The sequence below is a fragment of the Triturus cristatus genome, chromosome 9, assembly GCF_964204655.1.
Source record: "Triturus cristatus chromosome 9, aTriCri1.1, whole genome shotgun sequence".
Classification (NCBI taxonomy): Eukaryota; Metazoa; Chordata; class Amphibia; order Caudata; family Salamandridae; genus Triturus; species Triturus cristatus.
This window is the reverse complement of record NC_140592.1, coordinates 2,612,582-2,628,806: the sequence shown is the minus strand read 5'-3', so window position 1 is coordinate 2,628,806 and position 16,225 is coordinate 2,612,582. Positions and strand designations below refer to the sequence as shown.

The following is a 16,225-nucleotide window of genomic DNA, read 5'->3' as shown; positions in this document are numbered from 1 at the left end:
GAAGGCAATCTGAGAGTCATCGAGCGCGTGGTGGCGCATACCCATTCGGGTAGGCCCATCATTTCGAGATGGGCTCTTCGTTCCACTTGTCCCCACGGGGAATTCTCAAGGTCGTTGCCCAGGAGGCAGTCTACGGGCTGGGAGGCTCGGACTGCCACCTTCAACTTGCCGGTGACTCCCCCCCATTCGAAGGGAACTAGGGCCATCCAGCAGAGGCTCTCGGAATTGTCTGACGATATGACTGGACAAAAGGCGTCGGGCAGGATCTGATCTTCGGAGACCAGGTGACAGTGAACCGCCGTGACACTCGCCCCCGTGTCCCGGAGGCCCTCGACGCGGTGACCGTTGACCGTCACCTGCTGTCGGTACTTCTTCGTGTTGGCGGGCAGGGACGTTCCGGGGACCATCTCTCAGTCCCCTAGGGAGACCAAGGCCATGGCGGCTGGTTCCCATTCTTCGGAGTCTTCCATCTCTTCCCCCAGGGCTACCGAGGCCATTTGTCGAGCCGGCGGGGTTGTCGTGGCGGGTCGTTGGTACATGGGACATTGAGGGTCGCTGGCATAGTGTCCGGTCTGTTGGCAGTGGAAACAGGTGATCCTTACTCGGGGCCCCGACCTCCCCGGTGGCCCGGTGCTGGTCGGAGGTGGAGCTGGAAAGGGCGGAGGTTGTCCTCTGGGGGGACTGAGCTGGGGTCCCCCCGGGAGTTCTCTTGGCCGGCCTTGATTCCCTCCGCCCCTCTGGCGGGGGGGTCCCTGACTGTGGCGACCGTAGTCTCCCACGGGACCCCGGGAGGCTCGGGTGTTTACCCATCGGTCAGCCTCGACGGCCAGTTTTCGAGGGTCCGTGAGTTTGCTGTCCAGGAGGTGCTGGCGCAACTCCACAAAGCAATTGGCGGACAAGTGTTCCCATGCGATTAGGTCGAACAGCTCCTCAAAGGTGGAGACCTTGCTGCCCTTGATCCACCCGTCCAAGGCCCGGCTGTAAAAGTTCACGTATTCCACCCAGGTGGTACCGGGTATCTTCTTGCAGTCTCTAAATCGTTGCCGGTACATCTCAGGGGTGAGCCCATATCTGGCTACTAGGGCCTCTTTCATGTGGCTGTAGGAGTTCAGCACCGTGGAGGGCAGGTCCAGCAGGGTATCTCTCCCCTCGCTCAGGAACCGGCCCCACAGCCCGGCCCCCCAGTCTTTCTGCGGGACTCGGTGGGAGGTCATGGCGACTTCGTAGGCCTTGAACCATTGCTGGATGTCGTCGTTCTTATAGTATTCCTTCACCACATCCTTGGGGATGTGGACATTTGGTTCCACGGCGGAGGAGAGGGGTTGGGTTTCCGATGGTCTGGCCTCCGCATTCTTAGCCTTGAGCTCGATCTCTTTCAGGCTACGTTCGTGCTCTAGTTGGAGTTTTCTTTCTTCGTGTTCTCTCTGTCGTTTCTTTTCCTCGAGTTCTCCTTGTAGGCATAACTGTTCTACCGCCAGCTTCTTTTCGGACAGTTTTAGCTTTCCCCCGATTTTTAATTTTGCTAGTTCTAGTTCGTGGTTGCGACCTCTTTCTCGGTCCGCTAACTCCTCTGGGGATAGGCCCCCCTCGGGGGTGCCGTTCCTCCCCGGGGTGCTTCGTGGTTCGTTTGGCGGCTCTCCTTCTGTTTGTGTCCGGGGGCCCCTGCCCCGACCCAGGTTTTTAATGCTCCCTGGAAGTCCTCTTTCGTGCTTAGTCCGGTGGTAGCGATTCCAAGGTCTTTGCAAAATTGTTTCAGTTCTCGGTGTGTATAAGATTCCAACTGGTCCTCTTGGAATATCGTGCTCGTGTCGGTACCCGCGGCACCTAGGGAGGTTTCTCCTTCCATTTCTTCTTGGTAGTGCGTCAGCCGTTTACTGCACGATCTCTAGGTGTTGGCTCGGATCCCGTCGCCTGCCACCAAATGTTGGAAGGCGTTCCCCGGGAAGGCTGCGGAATGCGTTCCTGACCACCCGGAGACTCACCTTTCCTAGAGTTAGGCTGAGCAAGAGCTGGGAGGCCCTTCCTGGAAGGATCTCGTACCTAGGATCGCACACGCTGTGCTTACTCTCTTCTGATAGAGGGACACCACACAGTAGTTCTTCGTAGGACAATATACTTTATCGTTAGTTGTAGGGGATCTTTATGATCCGGAAGGCAGGTACAGAATTAGTGTCACAAACGGCGGTGATCTCGGGGTAGCGGGACAGTCTTTGAGTCAGTGTCTCTGCGGAGTATCTGGCGCACAGCTCTCAATCCTCGAGCTGAGGGGATGTTGCTTCTCTCGGCAGTCTCTGCCGATTCTCTTGGAGGAGGGGGCCGCGAGTCACTCAGCAGGCACAGGTGGTTCGGAGTTCGGGGAGCCGCGACAGCGTCAGCAGGGCTCAGATGGTTCAGAGTTCGGGGAGCCGCGACAGCGTCCGCAGGGCTCAGATGGTTCAGAGTTTGGGGAGCCGCGACAGCGTCAGCAGGGCTCAGATGGTTCAGAGTTCGGGGAGCCGCGACAGCGTCAGCAGGGCTCAGATGGTTCAGAGTTCGGGGAGCCGCGACAGCGTCAGCAGGGCTCAGATGGTTCAGAGTTCGGGGAGCCGCGACAGCGTCAGCAGGGCTCAGATGGTTCAGAGTTCGGGGAGCCGCGACAGCGTCAGCAGGGCTCAGATGGTTCAGAGTTCGGGGAGCCGCGACAGCGTCAGCAGGGCTCAGATGGTTCAGAGTTCGGGGAGCCGCGACAGCGTCAGCAGGGCTCAGATGGTTCAGAGTTCGGGGAGCCGCGACAGCGTCAGCAGGGCTCAGATGGTTCAGAGTTCGGGGAGCCGCGACAGCGTCAGCAGGGCTCAGATGGTTCAGAGTTCGGGTAGCGTTCTTTGGTTCGGGGAGCGATCGAGCCGCGACCAGGTCAGCAGGCTCTCGTCAGTCCAGGTCTTCTTCTCCTCCCGTCCCTTCCGCACCCCTTGTTATACTTCCCCTCCTCTTTGAAGTCCGGGGACCTCGCCGAGAGGGGTCTCGGTGCCTGGGGGGCGGTGTGTCGGGGCTTCCTGTCGTTCGGCCCTTTGATCTGTTCAGGTGGGTCCGGGAGGGACTCCAGACACCCAGCAGGCGAGGCGGCCGCTCACCGGGGGCCTGGTGGTCGATCGAAACCCCCCTTGGGGAAGAGACCAGAGGTGTGACAGGGTCGGCGCCTCTCGGTCTGGCTTGGGGGGGGTTTCACTCTCCCTCGGCCGGGCATGCGTGTTGGGGGCCTGGCCGGCCATCGGGATGTTGGGCCATGGTGGCCGGAAGTCTGTGACATGGAGGATCGGTGCGGTTGCAGGGTGGCTTGCTGGTCGGGAGGGCCCACGCCACGAGGCCGGTCTCACACAAATCTAGCCACATACAGGATACACATGACCCCTGACTTGCCTCTTAGTTCATTAACAGCATTGTCATGGGGGGGGCAGGAATGTTTCTCAAATCCTGTTTAAAAACAAATCACTTTTAATAAATACATAACTAAAGCATGAAGTGGTAGCACACTGTCATTAGTAATCAGCAGATTGTACATTGAAACGGCCACAAACTTTCCCACTGACATGGAACTTTACTGATAAAACGATATATTGTACAAACAATAATGTTTGGAAATAGAGTTTCTACATATATGTGTCGTTTGCTCATCACCAAGTGAAGTGTCCTGCTTTGTTCTGATCCTATTCAGCTCTTTGTTGCATCACACTTCTTAATTACAAAAAAATATGCTTTTGTAATTCCTGATATATTTTGAAATGTTTGTAATATTAATTGTTATGTGTTAAAATAAAATAACTGACATCTTCAGACAGCTCACGAGACAAAACCCTCTAACTCTAGTAGGAGAGAGAACAATAAACCTCATATTCCAAGCAGCGGTCAGTTAAAAGACAAACTGACCTTTGACCTCCTTCCTTGAACAGACGGCAAATGTGTCAAGATGAAAACAACATGGAATGGCATCTTTATTGCTCATTCACCTTCTGAATGAACAGAACACCTGCTCCTTTCCAGACTGATTACTCACCAGATGGGACTAGTAGGTGCTAAAAATAGCTCGACCTTATGAACTTTTACTCCCAATTGCAAGTGAGCAAGTAGATTTTTCGAGGCCTGAAAACAGTACACCTCACACTGAAACTCAGTCTTACTGAGATCAATTGAAAGTAAACAAGGACCCTTCAAACTTACTTGCAGAGTCGCCAAATGCTCGGGTGAGTAGGACACCCTGGCTTGGTGAAAGCGGCCAGGGTCACTGACTGGGTGCAGACTGGCTTGCCTTTGGAGAGCCAGCGGCATGCCCGCTGCCGTGATCCAGCCGCTGTATTTATTTGTGGAGGACCGGGAAAACAACTAGAGCGCCTACCATTGTATCAAGGGAAAAAATAAAGTGCAGTGCTAATGCAAATTCAAGGAGCCCTGGCATTGTTCACTGTGTAGCCCCCCCATTCTGAAAATCACAACAGTAAAACGCCCCAGTAAAGGCACGGAACTTGGCTGCCACAACACAGATCAATAAATAAATGACGTGCTAGTTGGCGGGCGCTTGTATAGCACAACATGTTATTTTAAACTGTTCCTAAACGCCACTAAAAATACAAAAGGGCTGTAGAACTATCAGATAGACAGTGGCATGGAGGGAAGACAGCAAGGGACAACAGGAGAAGGAAGGGGCATCACTAGATCTGTAGGAGCTCCCAGATCTTCCTGCAGAGTTCGATATTAGAGGCTTCCTGAGATGTTTGAAGTCTCAGATGGCGCAGCTGTACAGCTGAATCAACTTCCCCAGCTCCAACCTTACCCCTTCCACAGCATCATGAGAAGGAGCATGCAGGTCACTTGTCTAGCATATAATGCGCTTAGCCAGCATAAGATGTCAGTTCTAACCCCTCGGTCGAAGAGCACAAAACCTGCCCTAGAGAAGCAAGTCAGGCTTGAGTGAGTCCACTGCCAAAGGTAGGGTGCATTAAAACCAGCGCAGCGCTGACAATGATGCTGTTCAAAGGTAGGGTGCATTAAAACCAGCGCAGCGCTGACAATGATGCTGTTCAAAGGTAGGGTGCATTAAAACCAGCGCAGCGCTGACAATGATGCTGTTCAAAGGTAGGGTGCATTAAAACCAGCGCAGTGCTGACAATGATGCTGTTCAAAGGTAGGGTGCATTAAAACCAGCGCAGCGCTGACAATGATGCTGTTCAAAGGTAGGGTGCATTAAAACCAGCGCAGCACTGACAATGATGCTGTTCAAAGGTAGGGTGCATTAAAACCAGCGCAGTGCTGACAATGATGCTGTTCAAAGGTAGGGTGCATCAAAACCAGCGCAGCGCTGACGATGATGCTGTTCAAAGGTAGGGTGCATTAAAACCAGCGCAGCGCTGACAATGATGCTGTTCAAAGGTAGGGTGCATTAAAACCAGCGCAGCGCTGACAATGATGCTGTTCAAAGGTAGGGTGCATTAAAACCAGCGCAGCGCTGACGATGATGCTGTTCAAAGGTAGGGTGCCAAAGGTAGGGTGCATTAAAACCAGCGCAGCGCTGACAATGATGCTGTTCAAAGGTAGGGTGCATTAAAACCAGTGCATCGCTGACAATGATGCTGTTCAAAGGTAGGGTGCCAAAGGTAGGGTGCATTAAAACCAGCGCAGCGCTGACGATGATGCTGTTCAAAGGTAGGGTGCATTAAAACCAGCGCAGCGCTGACAATGATGCTGTTCAAAGGTAGGGTGCATTAAAACCAGCGCAGTGCTGACGATGATGCTGTTCAAAGGTAGGGTGCATTAAAACCAGCGCAGCGCTGACAATGATGCTGTTCAAAGGTAGGGTGCATTAAAACCAGCGCAGCGCTGACGATGATGCTGTTCAAAGGTAGGGTGCCAAAGGTAGGGTGCATTAAAACCAGCGCAGCGCTGACAATGATGCTTTTCAAAGGTAGGGTGCATTAAAACCAGCGCAGCGCTGACAATGATGCTGTTCAAAGGTAGGGTGCATTAAAACCAGCGCAGTGCTGACAATGATGCTGTTCAAAGGTAGGGTGCATTAAAACCAGCGCAGCGCTGACGATGATGCTGTTCAAAGGTAGGGTGCCAAAGGTAGGGTGCATTAAAACCAGCGCAGCGCTGACGATGATGCTGTTCAAAGGTAGGGTGCCAAAGGTAGGGTGCATTAAAACCAGCGCAGCGCTGATGATGATGCTGTTCAAAGGTAGGGTGCATTAAAACCAGCGCAGCGCTGACGATGATGCTGTTCAAAGGTAGGGTGCCAAAGGTAGGGTGCATTAAAACCAGCGCAGTGCTGACGATGATGCTGTTCAAAGGTAGGGTGCATTAAAACCAGCGCAGCGCTGACAATGATGCTGTTCAAAGATAGGGTGCATTAAAACCAGCGCAGCGCTGACGATGATGCTGTTCAAAGGTAGGGTGCCAAAGGTAGGGTGTATTAAAACCAGCGCAGCGCTGACAATGATGCTGTTCAAAGGTAGGGTGCATTAAAACCAGCGCAGTGCTGACAATGATGCTGTTCAAAGGTAGGGTGCATTAAAACCAGCGCAGCGCTGACGATGATGCTGTTCAAAGGTAGGGTGCATTAAAACCAGCGCAGCGCTGACGATGATGCTGTTCAAAGGTAGGGTGCCAAAGGTAGGGTGCATTAAAACCAGCGCAGTGCTGACGATGATGCTGTTCAAAGGTAGGGTGCATTAAAACCAGCGCAGCGCTGACGATGATGCTGTTCAAAGGTAGGGTGCATTAAAACCAGCACAGCGCTGACGATAATGCTGTCCACTATGTGAGCAAGAGAACGTTCCGAAATCCACGGAGGGTTTCTGTTGCCCGCTTCTACACAAGAGCTGTCAAAGGGGTCATTGGGCTCATTCTTCAAAGCCTGTTCACCCCCCTGTAACCTGTGTTGCAAGTGAGTATAACTGTAGCTCTGTAACCACAGAAGGCAGATTGCATGTGCATGTTGTTTTGGGCTCAAAAGTGATAAACGCAAAGGCTACGTTTAATTTTACTATGGAAGTGAGCCCTAAGTGAATGGAAGCCTTGTCACGACTCTTTTAGAATATTTACCTGAATTACTCACCCAACATCATCTTTGACCTTTTTTGACAAGTGCTTACTTTTGAGATCTGTGTGCATGTAGGAACTCTGAGTTGGTTAGACCTAGTTACTATTAATCTACCACCCGCAAGTTGTCCATATGTGGTAAGTTTGGTTAATGTCCCGCCACTTAAAGAAGGGTCTCTGGAAACCACAGAATGCTTGACTCGCAAGGTAGTTCACCGGTTAAGCAAAGAACACTTATTCTCCCCCAGTAGAGGTAATGAGATCTTGCTCACAAGGAGAGTAGGGTGGATTGGCCCGTTAGCAAAAGATTATAGGGATGACTGTGTAATAATCAATTTTAGAAACCCCAGAATTGCAGGAGGTATTCTTAATAGGATCGAGACTAATACTGTCAAATCTGCAGCTATGAGCATACTCCCGCCACCTGAGGGGCATTGATCAACGCCATAAGGGCGCATTGGATTTTCAATCTGAGAAGCTCACCCAAAGTTCATACCCCAGCCGTGCCCCGGCTTTCGTAATGCATAACAGATTCGAAGCACTGACTGGTCTAGATGACAATGAATGACTCCGTACTGAGCCAAGCGGTGCGGGGGCTTTCAAGGATCAGCAACATGTGCACGATATAGATGTTTCTAAGGTTAGCCATCAAACGAAGCATACCATGATAACCAATATACATGTAGCGCGTATGCAGGACTCTACTACCGAAGGGCCGGTTGTAGAAAGAAATGGCATAATTAGTAATGACGACAATTCTAATGATTGTATAATGGTACCACAAACAAATCGTACAGAGACACTCTATAACAAAGGTTATGTTTTGTTACCTGGAACGTGCACGGGCTGGCAGGCAAGGCTCTAATAGCTGACTGGGCTACTTTTATCTCTAAATAGGATATTATATGTTTACAAGAGACCTGGTGTGTCAACCCGATACATGTTGAAGGGTACTCCTCCCTTTTTTTTAGCAGTTATTAGATCACAAGCTGGTCGAGCAAAGGGGGACTTACAAATTCTTGTGTCTAGCAAATTATCTGTTAATATCAAAAAGGTTTTAACAGTGGGTCCCCATGCACAACTGCTTTGGCTCAGAAAAAAAGGATGTGAAGGACCTGATAATTGTAAATTTTATAATAATGTTTTCGATTTTTCAAGAGGCAAACTGGTAGCAGCCCTTGATCAGAGCTTGGAAAAATTCTTGTCCATAGTCAATACAGAGTATATCATATTTTGGGCTGGAGATTTTAATTTATTTGCATGAGGAGGACCTAACTCGATGTCCTGTGGTCGCTTAAATGTCGCTGAGGAAATTGACCATTTTAGCCATTACGACTATGGGGAAGAACTCAACCAAATGATCGCAAAATAGGATTTACGACTCCTCAAGGGAGGTAGTAACCCTAATGGGTGTTTATACCCAAAATTTATAGGGAGGAATGCACAATCCACTATTGATCATAGCACATCATATAAATATAGCTGGGACAAATGGGATTAGAATAAAATGGTCAGGTGTTGACCCATGTTTAATGTTGAGGAAAATAGTGGATTCTAACCGAAGGGAAATCGCATTCTGTCTACAGGAAGAAATTACACCGGTGTTATTGGCCAAGAATTTCTGCACCATTACACAATCAATTAAGGCAATCCTCACTAAAACCCCCGGACCATCATGTAGTAAAAGAAAGGGGTGGTTTGATGGTGCCTGCACTAAAGCCCTTAGTGACTTGAAGCATGCTCTCTCTAAATCTCCAAGAGAATTGTCTACCATTCAAACCCTACGTTTGGAGTATAAGATAGCTGTATCTGCCTGGAAAAAGATATTAAAGGAAGAGGCATGGGAATATTTGACCACAGCTGCAAAAACTAAAAATAAAAAACACTTTTGGGATGTAGTTAATGCCACATTTCTGAAGAACGATAACATCTCGGAGTTTTGTTCCTTTGTCTCTGTGGACAAATGGGTAAACCATTTTTCCAGAATTTTTAATAGTAATATAAAGCAGAGGGCGATACAGGATAGTCTGATAAGTGAAGGAAGAAACCTTCCCATGAATATTACCAATGAGAAAGTTATCCAGGCAATCCATGCAAGTGCCGGGGGTCGGGCTCCCGGGCCGGATGGCGTCCCAGTAGATGTATTTAAATCAGCACCTACCTGGTGGGGACCCATCCTAACTAGGGTGTTTAACATAGCAACTATAGATAGAATCCCAGAGTCATGGGGAGAATCAATTATCATACCGATATTCGAAAAGGGGGATAAAGAGGATCCCAAAAACTATCGACCGATCTCACTCCTTGATACATCTGTGAAAGTGATGAGTAGGGTCCTGCTGATAAGATTAGAGGAATGGGCAACTGAATACTCAATTTTAACACCGGTACAGTATGGGTTCAGAAAGCGAATAGGGACTATCGAGCAATGTACACATTTAGCGCTGCTTATTGGCAAAGTTACCAGGGCAAAGGCAGGTTCTTTATACCTTTCCTTTGCCAATTTAAGCAGTGCTTTTGACTTGGTGGACCATAATTTGCTCTGGACAACCCTCATTTCAATGGGAGCACCTAGGGCGATTGTAGGGTTTCTTTCCCGCCTGTATGAGAAGTTATTTAGTCAGGTCCGTTTTGGGCCCCAAGGAGAATATACACCCAATTTTAGAGTGCGGCGGGGGATAAGACAAGGCTGTGTTCTTGCACCAATCTTATTTTCTCTATTCTAGGGCACCGGCCGATTTACAAGATGGGAGCTTTATATAAAGCCAAAGGTGCATGTACAGCCTTCTATGGGGCAGGGCTAAGGGGTTACACAAATAACAAGGTCTTGCAAATACAAGAAAACCTCTTCCTGAAACGCTTGCTTTATTTACCACCATCTGCTTCAAACACCATTGCACATCATGAGGTGGGTCTTCAGTTTATCGAAGACCTGCTATTGGTACAGCCATTAGTATTCTGGGACTCAGTATGGAAAAGGGAAGAAACTGCTTTTACAAAAGAAATTATTTTAGATTGCCTTAAATTGCATGATGTACTCAAAATACTGTGGTTGTCATATATTAATTCCGCCTTGGAAAACGTGTATAAGATAACAATATGGTCAGAAATTTCTAAAACTCTGATGTACACAAAGAAAGAGATCATAAACACATTCCTAGAACTTAGGCTGGGCTTGAGATCTAAGGCGGAAAAGGACAAATCTATTGTTGCACAGTATATATCAAATAGCATAGAGGCAAGCACAATAAATTATCTTGTAGCTTTCCCTAAAATGCGACTTCATCCGCCTGAAGATATGCCATGTCCATGTGACAACAGGAGTAAGCAGAGTACAATGTATTTTTTGCTATTTTGTAATTTTTATAGGAATTTTAGATGTTTTTATCTGAAGCCTCTTTTTCTCACCCATCATATTAGGTCACATAAAGTAGCGATGAAATTGTTGGTGACACTGGGTGACCCCTTGACTTGTTACAGTGTTGTCCTGTTTATCTTGAAAGCAATCAAAATGAGAAAAACTATGAATATCTAGCAGAAAGGAAATTACATGATCCACGGAATTTTAGAATACTAGTATTAGATTTTTTATGTGTCATTTTTAAAGTTTGGTTCTATGATGATGTACTAAAATAAACATGCATGTTATGGTTTTAACATAAGAAAATAAATGATTTTACCAATTTTGATTGTACAAAATATGTTTTCTTAGAATGATGTACTTTTATGACTATCTTTTGATAGACGAATAAAGATTAAACTGAAACTGAAACTGAACAAACAACTTAAAGGCCTCAATGCACCACAGAATATTGGATTTATTGTTGAGTGGGCACAGTTTGTTTAAGCCAGAGGGTTGAGGGTAGGCAGTCAGTTCTTGGGGTTTTGTAAGTTCCTCATGGTAAAGCTTCCAGCAAAAGACACCAAGAGGTTGTGCAGTCTAACATGTTGTTTTCCTTAAGTCTTTTCCTTTCTTTTATTTTTGTGGGCCTAGTATTTGCTAAGATGTTTTGTTTTATAATTAAACCCTAAAAATGTACTGAATAAAAACAAATGTTAAAGTGATGTTACAGTTAGGAATTGGTATTATATTTTACTTTACTTTTTTAACTTAGAAATACACTGAAAAAGCAAAGGTTTAAGTGATGTTACAGTTAGATGAATGTGTCAGTGTCAACATAACGTTTTGAAATAAAAAACACAGAAACCAACTATAACTTGCACCCCCGCCATGCACTACTTATAACATCAATTTAACCGTTGTTTTTTTCAGTGAATGTCAGCCAACTTCAGTCTCTGGCTCACCTCTCTGTGAGTAATGGACTCTACTCTTGCATAATTTACTACACACAAAAAAGTTCCCTTGTACCGTTATAGTTAAAACATTCACAGAACCAAAAGTTGGGTGCCAAAGCCTGGCATATTGGTTCCATTTACTTCGAGTCTTTTCGTTGTTTCATTTTTTTCATTTTTTTTATTTCCCTTTCAGGCACTGTGTTGCCACAGTACAAGCAAGGAGTTACAAGAAAGGTTGTAGATACGGCCCAGAACCTTGAGCCAGGTAAGGCAGTCCTAGCAAAAATGCAATATGTTGCTCGAGGCCTAAACTCATCAGAAAGCTTGTGAAGCAAGGCAAGGCTTCTATAAACATTCGGCTTAAAACCAGCCACTGCCATGATGACTCATAAAATTCTGGATTTTTCAAAGTCTCAGACAAAGCGAGGTTTTGCCTGAGCACCCTTAGGTATCAAATAAAAAATGTTCTGTGTCCTTTGGGTGCCACTGATTCATAGGATGAACCGAAACTACTGTTTTTTTTTTCACGAATGACTAATTAGTTTTGTGAGACCTGTCCTGTACGTTTTTATTTTAGCTTAGATGTGTATTTTGTTTGTCGTTTTTCTTTAATGATACCTGCAGTGTTGTTTCCATTAAACTCCATTTTATTGTTTTCTGTAGATCTATTGATGCTGTAACATTCTCATTTTTCTACTGTCTAGTAAGATTCTTACAGCACTCTCTTCTTTTTATTCTGCATTAACAGATGATCAAAGGATGACCAGAAAAAAGAAAGATGAAGACGCTTTAAAATATCCTGCAAAAAGAGTGCCACAGAAAGCGATTTCAGAGAGAATCAATTTGATGTTTTTTTCGAGCTGTGATAAGGAAGCCCAACTTAGAAATCTTATATGGGAAGAAACCTGTACGGAAAGCAACACAGAGACAACTTCTCCCTGTGAAAGTAGTCTCAGCTATCCAGGGCATGCCAATATACACCAAGGAACAGGCGGATCAGACCAAGGAACAGGCGGGTCAGACCAAGGAACAGGCGGGTCAGAGCAATATATTAACTGCAACAGCAATCTGCGGAACTCACACTTGTGTAAAGATCTACAAATCACTGAGCAAGATCAGGAAACATGCATGTCTTCTACTGATCAAAATTACTGTGTGAAGGAGGATTATACAAGACATTTAAAATCACATTCAAGAGAGAGGCCTTATGCATGTACTGAATGTAAGAAAAGATTTTTTCAGAAAACCCATCTTATTGTACACTGTCGAATACACTCAGGTGAAAAGCCATACATGTGCACCTTCTGTCACAAAAGATTTAATCGGAAAGATTATTTGAACGAACACATAAGAATTCACACAGGGGAGAGACCCTATAAATGTATAGAGTGTGAAAAAAGCTTCATACAAAAAAGTCATCTTGTCTATCATCAAAGAAAGCATACTGGCAGCTTTAAAAACAGCATCTTAAGAGACTGACCTCCCGATCTAAAAATAAAACTGAGAGGAACAGACCACACAGACAGTGGAAATTGAAGAACCAGCATGGAAATCTCATTTTACCTGACATTTTCCTGTAAGTGATTTTAAAAAGAAGAATTTGTACTTAATTGAAAGATTAAACCTGTAAGCATAAAATAATTAACTAAATGGTGTATCATATTTGTAAACAACAGACATCTGAAGACAAGCCATGCTTATTTGTCATTTGACTGTGCTTTAAAAAGGTGGCAACATAAGAGGAGATATTAAAACACGGTCTACTGGGAATAACCTGAGTATGTTCTTCTGAAAGAATATAGGGGCATATCATCAACGTCCGTTTTCGGGCGAAAAGCGGCGATAATTTTATCGCCCTTTCAGCAAAGACACGCTAGCGCGTATTTCAATGCCTTTGCGCCCTTTTCCTCAACGCTCATCTTTGCATCGCTAATGAGATGCAAAGTGGGCGTTCCTCCCCAAAAGAACGTGAGAAATGTCGCTAACAGACATTTCTCCTACCAGCAAGCTGCACTCTAACCTGCGTAGTGATAAGAAAAGTAGCGCTAACCGCGGTTATCGCTCCTTTCCTTACGCCTGCTTTTAGTCTGACTTAGCCATTATATCCAATGGAAGGTGGATATAATGGCTAAGTCTGCCCTGCCCTATCATCAAGCTATCGCCAAACGTTGTGAGATTATCGCTGGATTTCCAGCGATAATCGCACATTTGCCAGCTTGCGCTTGGAATTTTATCGCTTTGGAGATAAGCGTCGCTGATAGCGCACTATCTCAGCGATAAAATCCAGCGATAGCCGGCGATAATTATCCTCGCGCTAAACGCGCTCAGTGATAATTATCGCCGGCCCTTGCTGATATGCCCCGTGGTAAGCTGTGGCATACAACGGTTTTACATGTTCTATGTTACTTAGGGTTGCCACCTTTGCCAGGGGAATATGCCGGCCTTCTATTCATGTCTTAACACTCTGCCCAGGCATAATTCTTAAGTAGAACTTAATATAAAATTCTCTGTATTCTTTTTTAGGTTTCGCCTGCACTTCGCTTGCAAAATCTATTATATATTTTTTTTATCTTAAAGAGGGCTTAGAACCCACCATTACTGACCTATACTTAGGATAGGTAGGATAGGATTTAAGTTGATACAGCGCTCGAATGCCGAGGCCTCTTGGCGCTAAGGTGAGAAAAGAGCTATAGGTGTATTATACTGAAACAGTTAAGACGCCTGAAATAACCATGTTTTTATCTGCTTCCTAAAAAGTGTCAAGCTTGGTTGAAGTCTGAGTATCAAAGGCAGTTGGTTCCACAGCCTAGCTGCACACAGTGACACACTTTTCCCGCCCCACCTAGCTCTGCGAACTTTCATAGTACAAATGAGGCTGGAATTTGCCGACCTTAAAACATCTAGTAGGAGTGTACCACTGAAAGATTCTTTGCAGATCAGTCTCTGCTTCACCATATAAAGTCCTGTGCACACGGCACAGGGCCTTAAATTCCATGCATTGCTCTATGGGAAGCCAATGTAATGACTTAATGGCCGCAGAGGTGGGCTGTCCCTTTGGAATATTTAGAAGTATTCGAGCGGCCGCGTTTTGTATAGACTGCAGTTTGATCTTCTATGCCTTATCACTGCCCACGAGAAGAGCATTACAATAGTCTAATCGAGATAGGACTAAGGCTACCACCACAGTTTTTCGTAACTACTGTGAAATAAAAGGAAACACCTTCCGCAATAACTTCAAGATATAGAAGCAGGTGGAAGTTACATGGTTAGTCTGTGCCGAAAAGCCCAGTTTATCATCGAAGATGATCCCCAGGTTTTTTACTTTTATGGAAGGTGTTGGGCAGGTACCCGCTTCGAACGGCCACCATGTATGATCCCACAGGGACGGACCGCCACCAAACACCATGACCTCTGTCTTATCCGTGTTGATCTTGAGGTAATTATTACTCATCCAGCTCATGATGTGACTCAGACACGCATGGAATCTAGCGCTACCTGCTCCAACTGTTTTGATACTGAGATGATGATTTGGATAACGTCGGCATACGACACAAACAAGAACGGCATATGACACAAACGAGAACCCATGCTGTCTGATGAGACTGGCGAGAGGGGTCACATAGATATTAAAGAGCGTCGGTGACAGTGCCGAGCCCTGTGGGACTCCACATGGCAGATGGAAGGTATCTGACTGCAGACTTTCCCAGTATACAGTTTGCTCCCTATCTTTTAGGAAGGAAGAGAGGAGGGACAGAGCCACCTCCCCAATCCCCACTGCCTTCAGCCTTTGCACCAACACCGTGTGATTCACGGTGTCGAATGCAGCTGACAGGTCAAGGAGGATGAGGATCGCTCTTCCCCCCCATCCACCTGTCTCCGAAACTCCTCCTTTGCCATAACTAGTGCCATCTCGGTCGAGTGCCCTGTTCGAAAACCATGCTGACTACAATCAAGCGGGTTATAGCAGACTAAATAAGATGTCAGCTCCTGATTGACTGCCCTCTCAAGGATTTTGGCTGCAATCGGTAGGCAGGAGATAGGGCGATAGTTCTTGACCTCTAACGGGTCAAGTGCTGGCTTTTTCAAGATGGGTCTGATACAGGCCTTCTTCCAGACCAACGGGTAGCTCCCTGACGTGATCACCTGAATTAAAATGGGCGTTAGAAATGGACTAATGGTCTGGGACACCAGATGTCTCACAGTCGGAGGACAGGGATCCCGACTTGGTGGTACAGATGGATTCATTTACTTCAACAGTGAGCAGAACATATTCAGCTGACATTGCAGCGGCAAGACATCTGTGGTGACATGTTGACCATCCATGCCTCCCTGCCTGTTATTTTGTAGTTCCTCATAAATCATATTGATCTTGTTCTGAAAGAAACTGGCCATTTTATTACAGAACACGGAATCAGGACTAAGACGTGCATTCTTGCAACTTTTGCTGAATAGTAGGTGGTTTTTGCTAAAATAATGGCTTCTTTATATTTTTGTAGCACAGTATTATAGGATTGGTTGACTCCCACATGCCTCCTACATCACTTTATGTACCGTTGGCTGGCTCCCATGTGGGTCCTCGACGCTTGACTTACCATTGGCTGGCTTCCACGTCACTCTTGTTTCCTTGCTGGTTAGCGCCTCTGTTTTATCCTGTATTCATTACCAAAATTCTGTATGAAGGGGATGATGCACTGTTCTGTAACACGTGCATCATCCCTGGAATGTTATTTTTGGAATTCCTTGGGTGGACAGTTGGAAGCCCTAGCTGGATTGATGCAGACACTGTGGATGGGGTTTCTTTACTTTATTGTGTGTCCTTCCTCAACGTAACAGCCTACTCCTTGCCTCCGTCATCGTGCCG

At 46.4% G+C, this 16,225-nt stretch overlaps 1 protein-coding gene across 2 annotated transcripts in view; it reads left to right on the top strand.

Moving 5' to 3' along the window:
* Window positions 1-12,994, top strand: part of LOC146797221 (uncharacterized) — a 151,487-nt gene extending 138,493 nt beyond the window's left edge. For both annotated transcript variants that reach the window (XM_085624175.1, XM_085624174.1), the window contains 2 exons: window positions 11,558-11,629; window positions 12,113-12,994. In XM_085624175.1, coding sequence (XP_085480301.1) covers window positions 11,558-11,629; window positions 12,113-12,843 — 803 coding nt within the window. In that variant the 3' untranslated portion in view covers window positions 12,844-12,994. The remainder of the gene's footprint in view (window positions 1-11,557; window positions 11,630-12,112) is intronic.
* The last annotated feature ends 3,231 nt before the right edge of the window (window positions 12,995-16,225 follow it).